This window comes from Cricetulus griseus, chromosome 7 (assembly GCF_003668045.3).
Source record: "Cricetulus griseus strain 17A/GY chromosome 7, alternate assembly CriGri-PICRH-1.0, whole genome shotgun sequence".
Taxonomy (NCBI): domain Eukaryota; kingdom Metazoa; phylum Chordata; class Mammalia; order Rodentia; family Cricetidae; genus Cricetulus; species Cricetulus griseus.
Window position 1 is genome coordinate 118,924,844 of NC_048600.1, and position 17,872 is coordinate 118,942,715.

At 50.0% G+C, this 17,872-nt stretch overlaps 1 protein-coding gene across 1 annotated transcript; it reads left to right on the forward strand.

The window, feature by feature from the left end:
• Positions 1–3,483: 3,483 nt before the first annotated feature.
• On the forward strand, positions 3,484–17,358 carry Ace3 (angiotensin I converting enzyme (peptidyl-dipeptidase A) 3). Its single transcript, XM_027427747.1, has 14 exons — positions 3,484–3,583; positions 3,676–3,812; positions 4,167–4,325; positions 4,568–4,655; positions 4,781–4,924; positions 5,702–5,893; positions 5,975–6,072; positions 6,160–6,332; positions 6,659–6,882; positions 7,023–7,167; positions 9,141–9,239; positions 9,417–9,539; positions 16,337–16,521; positions 16,985–17,358. Exons 1-14 carry the CDS (start codon positions 3,484–3,486, stop codon positions 17,356–17,358), a joined length of 2,241 nt encoding a protein of 746 aa, XP_027283548.1.
• The last annotated feature ends 514 nt before the right edge of the window (positions 17,359–17,872 follow it).

Genomic DNA, 17,872 nt, shown 5'->3' on the forward strand with positions numbered 1-17,872 from the left:
CCAGTCTGGTCCCACCTCTGTTAAATGGACCCTCAGCTCAAACTGTCTCTAGGCTTTGCTGATATTTTCATCCTAGTAGGCCTAGTTCATGACTCCAATTTCTGGTCCCCAATATCCTTAGCCTGGTTTTTACTGCTCAGTCTCCAGCACGTACGTGTGTGTGTGTGTGTGTGTGTGTGTGTGTGTGTGTGTGTGTGTGTACGCACACGCAGGATTTGGAGTTGAGGAATTTTGGATTTGCAAGAGGGTGGACGTTTACAATTCAGCAAGACAATGAAACTTACAAACATAGCCTCTAGATTGTTCCAGTCCATATACCATAGACTTTAGTTCCCCTACCCCACCCCCTTCCCAACCTGTGTTTTACAATTTGTCAGACAAAGGTCATTATCACATAACCTCCTTTCCTATTTTTATAAACTACAGAGGTTCATACTGCCTTTCAGGGATGTGGGCAATGTGAGGTCACCAGTCTTCACCCAAAGGAACAAGCTTCAGACTGAGGGCAAAGAATTTTGTGTGTGTGCGCTCGAGCATGTATGCGTGCGCATGTGGGGGGGGGTGCTCGCTCACGTGTGCTCACATACTCTGACACTCAGTGTAGAGCTCAGAAGACAACTTACAGAAGTCTGTTCTCTCCTTCCAAAGGGTTCTATGGATGGAACACAGGTTGTCAGGCTTTACCCACCGTGCCCCCTCGCCGGACCCCACCCTGATTTTGTTTTTACTGTATGGCAGGCAGGGCTTGTGCACATGCAGATACCATGTAGCACGTGTGGAGGTCAGAGGACAACTTGCAGAAGTTGGTTCTTTTCCTTCTGTTGTGTGGGACCTGGGGACCAGGTTGTCAGGCTTGGCACCTTTATTGAATGGTTTCACCAGCCCTCCACTTTAGTTTTTGAGACAAAGTTTCTTACTGAACCATGATCTTGTCAATTCCGCTAGCCTACTGGCCATGAAGCCTGAGACAGCCTTCTGTTGCTGCTCCTGTCAGATCTAGACATGCATACATGTGCCTGGCTCTTACAAGGTTCAGGGGATTTGAATTTAGGTCCTTATGCTCACACAGCAAGCACTTCCCATATTGTTTTGGAATGTTTGTGTTTTGAAGCAGTAGTCTTTCTATATAATCCAGACTGACCTCAGATTCTCAATCCTCCTGCCTCAGCCTCCTAAGTACTGGGGTTATATGCATCTGCCAACATTTTCAAACATTACATTTGTTCAAATTTCTGTTTATGCTTCTTGGGTGAGTGAGGAGGGATGGGGTCCACCTGAAAACAGAAAAGAGGAGGTGGTAATACTCCTGCCTCAGCATCTGGAGTACCAGAATTATAGGTGTGAGCCACCACACCTGGCTATCTGGCCAGTACATATTTTTCATAACTCATTGTGGGTTTTATTTTGTTTTAAATTGCATTTATTTATTGGGGGTTGCTTACCACAGCACACATGGGGAAAGTCTGAGAACAACTTCGTGTTCTTTCCTTGGTGGAATAGGCTCCATTTCACTGTTTCTATGTCAATGAGTGCAAGCTCTGGAACCAGAGCATTTGGATTTGAGTCCAACTTCCATTATTTGCTACCTGTGTGTCTTGTGAGCAAGTTCCTTAGCCCCTCTGCTTGTCTCCATTTAAAAATAGGGTGTTGAGCAAAGTGCCTACCTCATGGGTTTGTTACAAGGACTGTGATGGTGAAAGTTCCCTCACGGTGCTCAGTCCTTGGAAAGTCCTCTGTGGGGCTGGCTATTGACTACAATTGACCCTAGATTTTCTCTTCTGTTTGAGAAGATTCACTTACGAGTCATCTGTGTGAGCTGCACATGTAGCTCAGTCCATAGAGTGCCCGCCTGGCATTCACAAGGCTCTGGTGTAATCCCCAGCACCATGTAAACCAGGACTGCTTGCAGTACTAGGGAGATAGGAGGAGCAGCAGCAGTTCAAGGCCATTCTCAGCTAGGTAAGTCCAAGGCTAGGCTGGGCTCCAAGAGGCCCTTTCTAAAAAGAAAGGGGTCAGGGATTGGAGGAAAGAAGGAAGGGAGGGTGGGAGGAAGGGAGGGAGAAGGAAGGAAGGAAGGAAGGAAGGAAGGAAGGAAGGAAGGAAGAGAATCAAACCTTCTGGGTTCCAGTGCTGCAGCTTTGTGGCAGAGGCAGTGACCTCCCAGGTGGCCACAGGGCTCCAGCCCTACTCACTTCTTCATTGTCTTTAGTCTACTATCTGGAGGGTCCCTTTCTCCTTTTCTAGCTCAGCTCTGCATTTTGTATTTACTCTGGGAATGATGATATATGCCTTTGATTCCAAAATTTCTGAGGTTAAGGCAGAAACATTTTTAGTTCAAGACCAGCCTTAGGCTACAGAGCAAGACCCGATCACAACAATGCAAAACCTTATGCTTCTTTTAGACAGGGGTCTTGCCATGCACCATCATGCCTATGCCCCACATCCTGTCTTATCAACACGTCTATGCTTAAAGCAAGAAGGGCTTCTCTGTAAGCTTAACCAGCCCAACCCTCTTTCCTTATATTTTAAATGTTTTGACAACAATGACTAATATTTGGGGATGGAATTGTTGTCCGTTTCAATGGTTATGGTGTCAGCATATGTAAAATGGGTGGGTGGCCCACTAGGCTGAGGTTGTGAAGGACATTCTGGGTATAGAGAGTCTGCAGGTACAGGGGTGAGAATCGAAGAAAGAAATCCTGAAGTGCAAAAGATTGGGCTGCCCTCCCAAAGTCTATGCACTAGAGTAGTTGGGAGTCCCCAAGAGCTAGCAGGGAACAGAGTCCCATGGTTGGTTTGGAAAACAGGCTCAGGTACTCATGGACATGGACCCTGAATGGAGAATATGAGCCATACTTCTCCACACCCCCAAAAAGCCCTGATGGCTCCTACTGAAGCTTGTATGAGGGGAAGAGAAAGAGAGCCCTGGAGTTAATCACGTTTCCTGAAAGAAAAAGGCCAAAAATATGGGCCTAAGAGATCATGTCAGAAGAAGCTGGTAAGACAACTAGGTTTTCAGAGTCTAAAGACCCAAAAATATAACTGCTGCCCATGTATCCATCCATCCATCCATCCATCCATCCATCCATCCATCCATCCATCCAACCTTCTACCTAATATCCCCCTTATTCAAGCCCAGCCTCTGAAGGAGGATGTCTCACCAGCCCCTAGCCAAAGCCCAAGGGTTCCTCCAACCCCAGGGAAAAGTGACCAAATAGAATAAGTTGTGGCGTAAAAGTCAAATTCTCCTCTTAGCTCTGCCACTAGCTAGCCATGGACACCAGGCCACATGACTGGACTGGACTGGACTAGACTTCAGATGTTTCCCAGCCTGCACAATAGGGGGCAGTTGCACAAGAAGCTGGGTGAGCAATCTTTCTAGTTCTAACATTCCATGGTAGACCCTTTGGCCCCTGATGTCACAAACATGGAGCTGACTCGTGATTGGCCATTGCCTCTCCCGGCTCTGCTGTTCTCTTGGTCATGGGAACAAGATGGACTTGCCCTGGACTTTCCCTACTTGTGCTCCTCTGTTATGGGCAGCTCTTGCTATGGCTCAGGACTGTGGGAGAGCCAAGCTTAGGTACGGCTGGGACCTGAAGGAAGGACCAAATAAGAGCTCTGACTGGGAAGGGGCAGACCCTTCCCCAGGCCACATGATCCCCTTCCCTGCAGATGAGTTCTACAATGAAACTCAGGCAAGGCTGTTCCTGCAGTTTTACGAGCAAACAGCCAAAGTTGTGTTGAACGAGTTCATGGAGGCCACTTGGAACTATGTCACCAACATCACCAGGCGAAATCGAGAGATCATGGTGTGGTACCGTTTCCCCCCAGGTTCTTCCTCCCCTTGATCTTCTTAGGGATCCTGGAGGTTGGGGATCATAGTTCCTGCCCTGAGTCCACAGTATGTGGAAAGAGGGACACCCCAAAACAAACATCAAAGTGGGCTGCAAGCTCCAGGCCGCTCAGTGGCCTTGGATTTTCTCTACATAAGAATGTCTGGATTCGTTTCCCTCGCAAGTTTTACCTCCTTGCTTTTAAGGACTTGAGCATCCCCTCCCTTTTAGCAAATCTTCAATGACTCTGGACCCTTAAAGTGGGAATTCAGCATGGACCCATTCTGCATCCCCCAAACTGCCACACCCATACGATGACCTTCTTTCCAGCTGCAGAAGGAGATGGAGAGGTCTCAGCTCATGTTGTACTTTGGTAGCCGAGCTCGCATGTTTAAGACAAACTATTTCCACGACCCGGAAGTGAAGCGCATGCTGAGTAAGCTGCAGAACGTAGACAAGTCGGCCTTGCCCACGGAGGATCTCCGGGAGGTGATAGACAGAGCCCCAGGACGCCACGGCACACACGCCCGCACCCAGGGGAGGGTGGGTCAGGTCTGACTGGGAGCAGAGAGTATCTGGGGCAGGACGGGGTGCTGGTGGGGTGGAACCAGAGCTTCCTCAAGAGGAGGAGGGGGTACTTTAGCCAGGTCTACCTCTCCTGGCTGGTGGGGCTAATGTTGGGAGTGGGCCCCAGGGCCTGGGCCTGCCCTGGGTGACACTTGCCCCCTCAGTACAACAGACTTCTGACCTACATGGAGACAACATACAGTACAGCTGAGGTGTGCATGGATGAGGGTCCCTGCTTGTCTCTGGAGCCTGGTGAGCAACCAAGCCCTGCCCCTGACCTCAACTGTGTTCTGTTGCTGGAGGGGAAGCACCAAGGGGTGGGTAAGAATAGAGGTTGGCGGGCATGGCATCTCATGCGGCTCCTGTTGTGGTCACAGAACTTGAAGAAATCATGGCCACCTCCAGGGACCAGAAGGAGCTCATATGGGCCTGGCGGGGCTGGCGGGATGTTGTGGGTCGCCAGATCCGCCCTGTCTACGAGTACTATGTACATCTCAGCAACAAGGCAGCGCAATATAACGGTAACCAGGCGGGGCATAATGTCTAGGTCAATGCCCAGGAGAAGAAAGGAGCCAAAGCTGCAGAGGGGGCAGGCAACAGCAAAATGGGTGTGGACAGTGTAGGGGCAACATGAGCCCTACTGTAACGGGTCCTGCAAATAAAGATAGAGCCTGCACAGTGGGCTGGGTGCTGGAGAGACCCTGAGACTCTGTAAGTGAAAAGATGGATGCCTGCCTCGTGGACTTCCTCCGGGCAGTTGGCTTGGGGGGTGAGCCTCCTCCAGCACACACACATTTCTAATTCCCTTTTAATATGATGCATGGAAGAAGGGGGTTCTAGGATCTGGGGAGGGCAGGGGAGAGGAGAGCTTCAGATATATATGGTCAGGTTTCTCTGACATTTACCCATGCTGGAAAAATGAGTAGGAGACAGACAAGCAGGAAGAAAGTATCCACACAGACACCCTGCTCCACAGTGGAAGGAAACCAGGGTTCTAGGAGATGAGAAAGAAGATGACTCCAGGGCTTTGGGTAATTTGGGGCTTGGGACATGGCCATCGGAAAGGATAGAATCTCACAAGGCACGACCAGGAGCTCCTACTGTGAGTCTCTGGATGCTTTCTGCCTCTGAGCTAGTCTAGGGTGGGCACGCCTGTGGAGGTCGTGTTCACACCCAAGGCCCCCGAGGAGCAGGGAGGTAGAAATGCTTCTTTGGAGTGTGTCTGGGTCTCCTCCATGCGGGTTCATTGGGGGCAGGGTGGTACGGTGAGCACTCATGAGTCTCTTCTCCTGTCTTAGGGTACAAAGACATGGGGGCTTTGTGGAGATCCCAGTACGAGACTGACACCCTGAAAGAAGACATGGAACAACTCTTTGAGGAACTGCAGCCGCTCTACCTGAACCTCCATGCCTATGTGCGACGATCACTGTACCGATACTATGGGCCTGAGATCATCGACCTGCGGGGGCCCATCCCTGCCCACCTCCTGGGTAAGGGCCAGACTGGTGGCAGAGGGAGACAGGAAGGAAGGCCACTCTTGCCTCCCCTTAGCCCCTTCACTCCCTTTCCAGGGAATATGTGGGCTCAGTCCTGGGACAACATCCTGGACCTGGTGCTGCCCTTCCCAAAAAAGCCACCTGAGGACATCACAAAGATCATGAAGAACCAGGTCAGTGCTGAGCTTTTGGATGTCCCCGGCCTACAATCCCCTTAGGCAAATGGGCAGACAGACCCATGTTACCACTTTCCCCCACAGAACTGGAGGCCTGAAAAAATGTTTCAAGAGGCTAACATCTTCTTAACCTCTTTGGGACTGCTGTCCGCCCCCCCTGATTTCTGGATAAAATCAATGCTGGAGAGGCCAGCTGATGGGCGGGAAGTAGAGTGTCATGCCTCCTCCTGGAACTTCTACAAAGGCGATGATGTCAGGTATCTACAGCCAACGTGGTCTTCAGCCAGCACCCTGCTGTTACCCCTCTTCTGTTCCCCACTGGCCATGCAGCAGGGAGTGGGCAGGGGAGAGCAGGGCTGGGGGAGGGGGATGAGATGCAGAGGTGTGGAAGAGAAGGTCGGCATAGAGAGTCATGATGGGCATGGTCACTGGGTGGATACAGAGTCTAGAGTGGGAAACATGGTACCAAGGCCCTCTGGTCTACAGCTTGATGGCATCAACGCCTTAATGAAGTTTGAATGAAGAAGCTTTGAGTGTCCCCAGGGCATCCCCATGCTCCTTGACCCCTACCCTTTAACCCTAGGGTAAAGAAGTGCACCGAGGTGACCCTAGAAGACCTGCTCTCCATCTTCCACCAGATGGGCCATATCCAGTACTACTTGCAGTTCCAGAACCTCTCTATAATCTACCAACAAGGTGCCAGCCCAGCCTTTGAAGAGGCTGTGGGGTCAGTGATCACCCTCTCAGCCTCTTCCCACAAGCACCTGCTCAACAGAGGTCTGCTCAGCCACCCGAACCAGGATTCAGGTGATGGGGACCAAAGGGATAAAGGGAGGGCAGCCTGAGCCTGGGGCTTCAGCTAGGGCTGAAGGGGACTAAAGCCCTCAGAGCAAGGCTGAAGGGAGGACCAAGAAGCTGCCTCCTGATTGCCCTGACCCCATCCCCAGAGGAGGAGGTCAACTACCTGTTAGGCATTGCCCTGGAGAAGATTGCCTTCATCCCATTCAGCTACATGATGGACGTGTTTCGTTGGAAGGTCTTTGATGGCACTATTTCCAAGAACATCTACAACCAGGAGTGGTGGAACTTCAGGTGTGCAAGGTGGATGCCTGCCAAGACTGCAGTGTTGATGTCCTGGGAACCTAGGGAAGCCAGGCCATGTGTGCTGTTTGCTGTTACTAGGCAAAAGAATGTGACAGAATGCATAGAGTCAGCATGGTGGCCATGATGCCTTGATCTCAATCTGGTGCCAGCAGAGACAGTGCTTCTGTCTCATCTGTGAAATGGGGGCCCTGGCAGTGACTCTGTGTGCTCTGTGACTGGTCTGGAATCTCACACCATGAAATCAACTAGGCCTCTCTGAGAACAGAGCAGTAACTAGGTGTGGTGGTTCATGCCTATAACCCTAGCACCTGGGAGGTGGGGGCAGGAGGATCAGGAGGCAGGAGGAGATGACAGGGTCTTGCAGGCATGGCCAGCAGCTTGTTGACTACATAGCCAGTTGGAGGTCAGCCTGGACCACATGAGACTTTCTCTTCAAAAGACAATCGCAAAAAAACAAAAAGCAAAAACCCAGTGACCAACAAGCAGGCTCCTGCTGCCTGCTCCCTCCACAGAAGTCCAGGAGAAGGGAGAGAGAGGCCTGAGTACTTTGCTTGCTGGAAAAAGTTCCCATGAGAAAGAGGCACACATGCATGCTGGAGCCTTAGCTCCAGACTACAGAAAAGCTCAGTGGCTGTCAAGCAGGTCAGTTGATTGGACAGAAAATGCCCATAACCAAGGCTTCTCCATGTCTATCGGGCGTTAGATTACCAAGTCCAAGATTTCTGAACACATGGGTGGCCTATATACAGCTCTGCACCAGGCTCTTGTGATCATTTGGATCTTTGCAACTGCCCTATCAAGTGCCCTGGCTCAACGGGATTTTAGTACCAACACTCAGAGGTCATATAACCAGCCCAGGGTCACACTGCATTCTAGCATGTTAGAGAACTGACTGCTCCTCCATTAGTCCTGCTACTCCCTGACTGTGTGGTCAGCAGTGTTTTGGCCTGTGCCCTCCGAGTGTGGCCACGCCAGCCACCAGGGCACCCAAAGAGGGTCCCCTTTCCCTCCTCTACCACCCATGCCCGCCATCAACCAGCCAATGGAACCCAGGACAGAGTGAGGGCTACCTTTCCTTAGGTTGTAAAAAGAACCTTCAGAAAAGATACCCTCACTATTCTGTCAGCTCCAGGGACTGATCAGAGGTACCCATGAGCCAACAATGAGCGATGAACCTACTCGTGGGTGTCTCCTCCCAAAGCTAGGCATCTCATCTCCTTCACAACAAAGTGCAGATTCCCTCAGCTTCATGGTCTCCCACCGTCACAAGGATCGGAGAACCTGCGCCAGAGCTCCAGATGATGAAGGCTGCTGGTGACTGTGTCCTGTGACCAGTTCCCTGGCCTTAAAACTTTGATTGACTGTTCTGTAAAAGGCAAACAGTGCTAATACTACAACAGCACAGGGACCCTTCTGGGGTTTTGTTGTTTGTCTTTGTTTTTGTTATGTTGCTGTTGTTGTTGTTGTTGTTGTTGTTTTTAGTATGGCCCTGGCCGTCCTGGAACTTGCTCTGTAGACCAGGCTGGCCTCAAACTCAGATATTTACCTGCCTCTGCCTCTTGAGTGCTAGGAATAATGGCATGCGCCACTACACCTGAATTTCTATTTTCTTCTTAGCACTGTTTAGATAAGATGACCTGTATCCTGGTCTACAGTCTGATCCCATAGGATAGATGCAAGCAAGGACCTGACCTCACTTGGTCCTTTGATGGCATCTCCACAGAGACTATGCCAGTGTTGAGTGAGAGGGAGTCCCCAGGAAGAGCAAGTGACATGCCCAATCACTGTTACTGCAATTCCTGAGTTTTGAATCCATGTGTTCTCATTTGTCTGGTCAAGGAAAATGCACTGAATCTGCAAGCCAGGCCCAGACTGGCTGAACTACACACATACTTCAAACAAGAAAAGGCTCTGAGAACCTTCCAGGAACGATGGCCAAGCTCCCGTCTCTCTCCCACCAGGTTGAAGTTCCAGGGCCTGTGCCCACCTGTTCCTCGGTCAGAAGAAGATTTCGACCCAGGGGCCAAGTTCCATGTTTCTGCCAGTGTGCCCTACGTCCGGTAAAGGTCTGGGCCCTGTTGGCAGAGCTGACTGGGATCTGAGAGACATGGGGACTGGGTGGAGAAGTTCTAGAAAGTGCAAATATGGGTTCCTGTGACCACTCCATACCTCAGCTGGTCTGGGCTTCCCACACCTGGCCTCCCCTCCATAGTTTCCCTTCTTCTTCCTCTACCCAGGTATTTCCTCAGCCTAGTGCTCCAGTTTCAGTTTCATGAAGCACTGTGCAGGGCCGCAGGCCATGTGGGCCCTCTGCACAGGTGTGATATCTATAACTCCAAGGTGGCCGGGAAGATGCTCCAGTAAGTGCATTTTCCCTCATTTTCCTTCAGTTCCCACGATCTCCCTCACAAGAGCCTTGCTTCAGATTCCCCCTCCTCCCGGTGCCACCTGGGCCCCCTGAGTGACTACACCGAGCTGACATTCTGGTGGAAGTGCTTTCTCACACTAGACTGCAGTTTCCTACATTATTAACACAAGCCTGTTTTTTTTAATTTTCATTTACTATGAAAATTACATCCCAACTGCAGCCTTCCCTCCCTTCTCTCCTCCCACTCCCTCCCCCAAGTCCCCTCCCCTCCTCAATCTACCCTGCCTCCATATTCCCTCAGAAAGGGGCAGGCCTCCCATGAGCATGAGCAAAGCATGGCATACCAAGCGCCTCCCCCTGTGTTTAGACTGGGAGTGGGTGGCCATGGGGACTTCAGGGATCAGGCTGGTGGGTGGACAGAGTGGGAGAGTGCCGAGAAGTGACTGGAAAGGAAGACTTTACAGAGTAGGATAGAAACCTGATGCAAGGGAGACTTCCACAAGTCTACAAGGATGGCCCCAGCTAAATCTCCTGGCAGCAGTGGACGCATAGCCTGAACGGCTCATCCCCTGTGATTGGATTGGTGACTACCCGGTTGTCATCGGAAAGCCTCCATTCATTGACTGATGGAGGCAGACACAAGCCTGTTTTTGTTTTTATTTTTCAACCCTGCTGTGGTCAGAGGCACTTTGATCACCACACACATTTACATATGCAATCAATCAACTTGTCTCCTAGGGGAAGCCAGGGCTGGCGTCCTGCCTCAGCCTTTAGCCACCAGAACCCCCTTCCTCTGTCCTTGTGAACATCTGACTGTCCTCTTCACAGTGTGTGAGGCACCCTTTGGTCTTTTGCCTTTCCTGACTCTTCAGCCAAGTGCTCAGCCCGATTCCTAGGCCAACTGATACAGTCTAGCCAGCCTGTGGTCCATTCTGACCCTCCCTCCACTCCAGGCTTTTCTTCTGCATTTGATGGTTAGCCCATTCCTTTCCAGATCCATTGTTGTGGTCCTCATTTTTGGCCTTGACACCAGCTTAAAGGGTAGGTAGAGGACCTAAACTGAACATGCATAGTGTTTTCTGTGATAGGTGCTTCACACTGGCAGCTTTAACATTGCAGGGTAGAATATTGTCATTGACTTTTTACAGAGAACTGTCTTGATGGTGTGCCATTCATTTAGCAAGAAGGAAATTCATGCTTTGAATCCAGAACTGATTGCCAGACTGTTCCAATCAATAGATGGTTCATCTGTCCCCTTGCTCTACCATCGACACCCCTGGTCTCAGGAGACCCAGAATTCCAGGCTTGAACACCATTCCCTGGGCAGTGGCAGAGGAGAGGCTTCCAAGAAAGGAGGTGTCACCTTTATCAGTCTAGGGATACAGGCCCCGGTGGCATCACATCAGGTCTTCCAGTTCCAGGATCAGCTCTCCAACCGCTGAATTGGGGCATCCACCCCCTGGCCAGGTCTTTGCTCTCTTGACTGTTGCTAATTTTGGTCTGTTTCTTTAACTGTTTGAAGCCACTTTGAACTTTGTTTCTGCCTTACAGAGGGTTAGTGATGCATGATCTAATATCCCCAGCTTGCATTTTAGATTTTCAGTTGTACTGGTTTTTGAGACATGGTTTTGTAGTGTAGTCCAGGCTAGCCTCAGACTTGAGATCCTTCCACACCTACCTCCCTGAAGTACTGGGGTTACAGGCATGTGCCTCTATGCCTGGCTTCCTTTATGTTCATAATGTGTTTATCTATGCCCCCCTGCTAACACCAGGCCAAGTGGAGTAGAAGGACTGATCCTCTGGACTTTGTAGAGAAGGCCAGTGACATGGCAATCACCTCCCCTGTCAATTCTTTCCTTCTTTATAGATAGGGATAGGTAGATACACATTCACATACAAATGATAGCCTGATGCTATCATTCCATCTCTGCTCTCTGAACTCTTCATTCAACCTCTAGCTGCTTGCTCGCCTTGTTCATTCAGCATTTCCCTCCAACATGGCTAATCAGCCACCCTGTGTCCAGCAGGGGGCAATAAACCACGAAATAAATGAACCCTCTAATACTAAAAAGGAGGCCAACACATAGAAAAGACTTTAGTGAATATGTTGAGGGTTACAAAGTCCAGCTGGAAACCAGAGGGATGTCTGTCCCAAAATGCAGACATGGAAGAAACAGGTGTGTTTTCTTCACATCCGCTCACTTCTAACTCCCCTTTATCCCACTTGCTTGGTGACACATTTGACCAATGAGAATCAGTCATTCTCTCTACTTCTCTCCTCCACCACCCATCGTAAACAGGACTCTGTGTTTGACTTAACCCCAAAGCACGGACATTGCTCATCAGTGCCCCTGCTTCACTGTCTACACCCCTGGTCTGAGAAGACCCTGAATTCCAGACTGAACGCCTTGTACATCATTCTCTGGGCAGTGAACAGAGGAGACCCTTCTAAGAAAGGAGTGTCGTGAGCTTTTGGGGTGGCTAAATGGCAACAGAGTGGAGTACAGGAGGAGGAGGAGAGATAGGAGACTTTGGGCCCAAAGGGGGCAGGAAGCTGGTGTTCCCAGGTCTGCCTTGACAGCCATGTAATATCCTAATGGGAGAAAGAACTCATTTTGTAAAAGAGAAAGTTTATTCAGAAAATGGCCTTGTGGGAGGAGCTGGAAACCCAAGTCCCATTACACTGAGGACATGGCATGGAGATATTTATGTGCTCCGTGGGGAAAGGTGATTGGAGGTTAAGAAAACACGAAGCAGCTAAAGTCTGGAAGGTTTATTCGGGGTTCTCCAGGTTCACAGGGAAGGGAGTGGAGCAGGAAAAGGGAGATTTTTCCCAGTCTTCTGCCTAGAGTAGCTTCCGTGTGCTTCTCCTATCTGCCCCCATCCTCCAAGTACTGGTTCTGATGGGAATCGAGAGTGACAGTGGGTCTCAGATAGTTTCTTAAAGCCCCCAGCTGTGATGGGCCTGGTATCATCTGTGGAGCGTATTTTCAGTTTAGAGATTGAGGCAGAGCCCAGCAGCTGCACTACAGCCCTTTCTTAGCAGCTTGTAGCTGGGCTCTGGCCACACATCCCACAGATGGCAGAGCTGTTTCTACACAGGCAGATTCTCTCAGGAGTCAGCGCTATTCTCTCAATTGTGTGTAGTGGTACAAGTTTGTACTCCTAGCATCCCGGAGGCTGTGGCAGGAGGATCGTGAGTTCAAAGCCAGCCTGGGCTATGTAGTGAGATCCTAGCCCACATCAGGTTTTCCTCTACCCAGGATCTGAAAAACTTGAATTAGTTGGGAGTCATGATTTGTTTTTCCTTTTATTTTACTCTTAACAAGTTGGTGCCCTTATTCTCTAGTATTAAATCTTAACAGATTTTTCCTCAGTGATTTTTCTTTTTCCTTTCTTCCTTTCTTTTCTTGAAATATTGGGGAATCATACCCAAATATTGGGGAATCATACCCATGCAAATCATGCATGCTAGGCAAATGTGTCCCCTAGTTTCTGCCAAATGTCTGCTGGCCTTCAGCTCCCCCATCTGGCTCCAGCTGCTTATCAAGTACCATGTACAAATCCAGCAAGTTACAAATTTCTTCCTCAGCATGTGACTTGATACTAACTACAGTGAAGGGCGGATATTCATGAGAACTCGTGTTACTGATGAGGACACTAAGGCTGAGAGAGGTTAAATGCCTTTAAAAGTAACCCTTCTGGGTTTTGAACCTGGGTACCCCACCCAGTGACTTCCAACCCTCCATGCCCCACCTCTTTCCTGATCAGACACTGGAACAACAGGTTGAAAATGTCAACATCTGCCCACTGCTGTTGTTTGGCAAGGCCAGGGTAAAGAGCCTGGAGCTCTGGTTTTGGCACCCTCTGGTGAATGCAGTGAGCCTACCATCTGCCACAAGTCCTGGGTGTGACTCAAGATGACGGTTATTTGTGCAGCACTGCAGGTGCACAGAGAACCTCCCATGCTCACAACACTTGAATTCTCTCAATCCCCCACTATGTGGCCAAGAGGGATGAAACGGCTCGCCCTCCCCCTGCCCGCGGCCCTTCTCCCTTCTCCCTTCTCCCCTCGCCCCCGGCAGCCCCTCCAGGCGGCGGCGCATCCTTGTTGTAGTTACCGGTTACCGTTGGCGGGTGGAGGACATTTTTTTTTTCCTCCAGATGTCCGCTTCCCCCACCTCCTGTCCGTCCCCCGGATCCCTCGTGCGTGCCACTCCCCCCCCCCCCCACACACACACACGACGGACAGGTTCACTCGGAAGTCTGGGAACTTAGCCTTAGGCCCCAAACTCGTGTGTGAGCCTCTCCGTGTGCGAGCCTCCCGCCATGCGGGCACCTGGAAGTCACTTGGCTTCTTGGGTAGTCAAGTCTCGCCTCTGGGTGACCCCCGCACCAGGCCCTGGGCTGAGAGCACTTGTGGGGGCGGTCGGGAAGCTTTAGTGCCGCCGAAAGGGCACCACGCGGCCCTCCCCGCGCCCGCAGCCGCAGACACTGCTAGGCAACTAGAGGGGGCCATGCTGTCACCACAACGAAACTTACCCATATTCCTCTAACTCAAGTCGAATTCAGTCACTTCCTCGGCAGCGAGTAACTGTGGAGCAGGTAGATGTGCACGTGTCTGGTCGCAAGATACTTGGGGACTTTCTCTGTGTTCCTCTGTGTTCCTTCCGTGCCAGGATGAAATAGGAATAGGTATGGAGTGGCCACCTCACTGGCCTGAAGGCCTTAGATTTGTTTGGTGTGGAGGTAATCACAGGTTTTTCTTAAAAGATCTTAGCTTTATGATAAAGGGACCTTGGTGATTTTAACCCTTTAGGAATTTTTGGCTGTTTCTCCAGGCCTTCCCTTCTGTAGAAAACCTCTTGAGGCCTGAGAGTTGGGTTGCACTAGTTGGTGAGGTGGGTGGGTGGGTGCTGTGCACTGTGCACAGCCCTAGAAGTTAATTGTGGGTAGTGATGGAAAAGAAACTGGACCTTAACAATTGAACAGCTGTAACAGCCTGCTTGGATATTGTATGGCGAGAAATCGAAACGGAGGGAACATACCCTCCATCTAGTTGGTGGCTGGCAACAGGCCCTGGAAGAAGGCATGGAGTTCTGGGAAATTTCTTTACACAAGAAATTTGGAGCTTGCCCCCCCACATACACACACACCAGCTATGTAACAGAGTTTAACTTTTTTATTACATATACTTATTCTTGTGTGAGTGGGTGCTCCTGGAGGGGAAAGGAAAACCTTGTGAAGGTCTTGCTATCGTGTGGGGATAAAACTCAAGTTGAAAGGTTTTAAATTTTATTTTGGGCGCGTTATGGATAGAACCTCAATACATTGAACATCTGTAAGGAGAAAATGAATTGCTAGGTAAAACATAATCGATTTAATAGATGAACATAGCCAAACAAAGCACCTTTTCATCTAGAAGTACCAGAGGAACGGTGCTGGCTTCTCTTGCAGAGGATCCGGTTCTGTTACCAGTACCCTCATGGTGGCTCACAACTATCCATAACTCCAGTTTTGGGGATGTGGTCCACATACATTCAGGCAAACATTCATGCACATAAAGTCAAAAAATACTTTATAAGCACTGTATTTAAAATGACTTTTTGAAACATTTTCTTCAGGTAGTAAATGTAAATAGATGAAAGTTGCAGGCAACATATTCTACCCATTTTCTAGTTGTAATGTCTGCTTCCTTCAAAAGAAATGTTTTTGTTTGCCTTTTTTCCCCTGGAAACAGGGTTTCTCTGTGTAGACCAGGCTGGCCTTGAACTCCCAGAGATCCACCTGCCTCTCTGCCTCCCGAGTGCTGGGATTAAAGGCGTGCGCCACCACCACCCAGCCATTATGACCGTTTTGAAGCATTCCGATACCAGATGTTATTTTGATTTGTAACTGGTTTCAATGTATCCAGCACCCTCTTTGGACCTCTCTGGGCCCTCTGGCCTCCAGTACCAGGCATACAAGCAATGTGCATACATGTAGCAACACATACATAAATATGAACAACTCCTTAGATGAAAATGTCCAGTACTTACCATTTTGTAAATGTCAAGGCATTTATGTAACTAATTACTTAGAATCTTTAAAGTGAAAATTGGAAGAATCTGTTTGACTGATGGCATTGTTTAATGATGTCTGCTGTAAATAGGCTTATTCTTTGAGACAGTCTCATTGTGTAGCCCTGGCTTTCCTGGAACTGTAGACCAGGCTAGCAATGAACTCCTGGAGGTCAGCCTGCCTCTGCCTCCCCAGTGCTTGGATTAAAGTTATATATTTATTTATTTACTTTGCAGAACCCCCAAAATAAAATATTCAGCCTTTTAGAAAGAAAGGAAGGAAGGAAGGAAGGAAGGAAGGAAGGAAGGAAGGAAGGAAAGAAGGAAGGAAGGAAGGGCTGCTGCTACCTCAAATACATCAGGGTAAACAGAGGCTCAGGCTGGCTGCCTGTTTGAGTAGAATAACGATGCCCACAGTAACACTAATGCCAGTCAGCAGCAACCGTTGGTGTTTGGTGCTTCCCAGAATGCTAGCAGCCCTGTCCTTTGCCTCTGTTTATGGAGATGAGAATGGAGCCTCCAATCAGTTATCTGTCCAAGGCATCACAGGGACAGAGCTGAGAGTCACACGCAGGTGTACCTTGCTTCAGAACCGGTGACACATCTACTGTGCTGAGCTCTGGGGTCCTGGCTGGCAAAGTTCAGGACTTAGAATTGTGTACACTGAGGGGGTCCCAGTGGCACCTGCTGACACTCCCATGTGGCCTCACAGATGACTCCATTCCCCCAGGGATATCCTGAAGCAGGGCTCCAGCCGGCCCTGGCAGGAAATCCTAATGGAGATGACTGGAGAGTCCAATGTATCCGCCAAGGCCTTCTTGAACTACTTCAAGCCGCTGCTGAACTGGCTGGTGAATGAGAACGTGAAGCAAGGGGACATCCTTGGCTGGCCAGACTTCAGCTGTTCTTTTGAAGGTTGGACAAAACTAACTCTGGGCCTGGTTCTGATGCAGCTTGAGGCCCTGCCCTCTCCTGCTCTGGGTCAGTCCGAAACTCTAGTCAGATAATGATCTGGCATTAGCCAACACAGAACTAGAGTTCAGTGACCCCTATCTGTATCAGGCTGGGGACACCCTCAGCCAGTCCCACAGTCCATACATCGTTCTTGTTCAGTGGCTACCTTGCACATCACCCAGCAAGACTGCCAAGCTGGCCTCTGGTCAGTGGGCAGGAGCCCCCAAACTGGACTCTGTGGATTATGTCACCCCACCTTCTCTTCTTCCTATGATTCCCTCACTGAAAGCCAATTCCCTCACCTGTGGCCTGAGGCTGAGAGAGAAGACAGTGGCCATCAGGTCCCTTCTGGCAGCCACAGGGGATCCTAGGGCCCTTTCCACAGACCGTCTTGATCTTTAGACTCTTCTAATTTTTTCCACAGAAAAAACCGGAAACAAAGTGTTATTCCTGGGTATGGAACTGGAGCCAGAGCAAGCATACCTGGGCCAGTGGGTACTGTTGAGCATGAGTTTTGTCATGTTCCTCCTCATCCTGGTGCTGGGCTGTAGGCTGCACTACTTGGAAAAACAGTCACTGGACAAGGACACTATGATACTCAGCACCCTGCCTTACACCTACTTCCTGGGCATAGCCATGGAACCCCGTCAAGCAGCCCGGAAACAGTGGATCCTGCTGGGCCTCTGCTTCTTCCTGACCCTGTGCTCTCTTGGTCTACTCATTCGGATGCTCACACATCAAAACAGGAAGCCTCCATGGATGAGACCTGAGTCACAGAGCTGGGAGCAGCCAACATAGAGACTGGTGAGACTGGGGGGATAGGGTAGGAGGATGGCTGAGACAGGTCAGGGAGGATATGGTCTGCATGCATAGTGCTCAGCTGTCATTGGGTGCAGCTGGGGCGGATCTGTGAACCGGTGTGACTGTGTTTGCAAAGCTGGGAGGCAGGCACAGGTGACTGACCTTGTGTGATCCATGCGTGTTCTGGCCAACCATACTTTCCCACAGTGGCTCACTGACTTAGTGAGTCAGTGACTGGGTCCCTTTGAAGCAGCCCCTACACCAAGTCATACTGAGAACCAATTCTCCACACATCCTTTTTTGTTGTTGTTTTGGGTTTTTTTGGTTTGTTTTTCTTTTTCAGGAGCTTAGCTCTGGGGCTTGGCTAGGGTTGCAGGAGCCTAGGAATCTCTAGAAAGAGAACCTGCGTCAGGTTGCTCATTAACTGTCCTTCAGTAGAAGTAGGCATTCCTTTACGAATTGCTGATGCCCGTTTCTGAGTCCTGAGTTCTGTATATAGCACACAGCACTC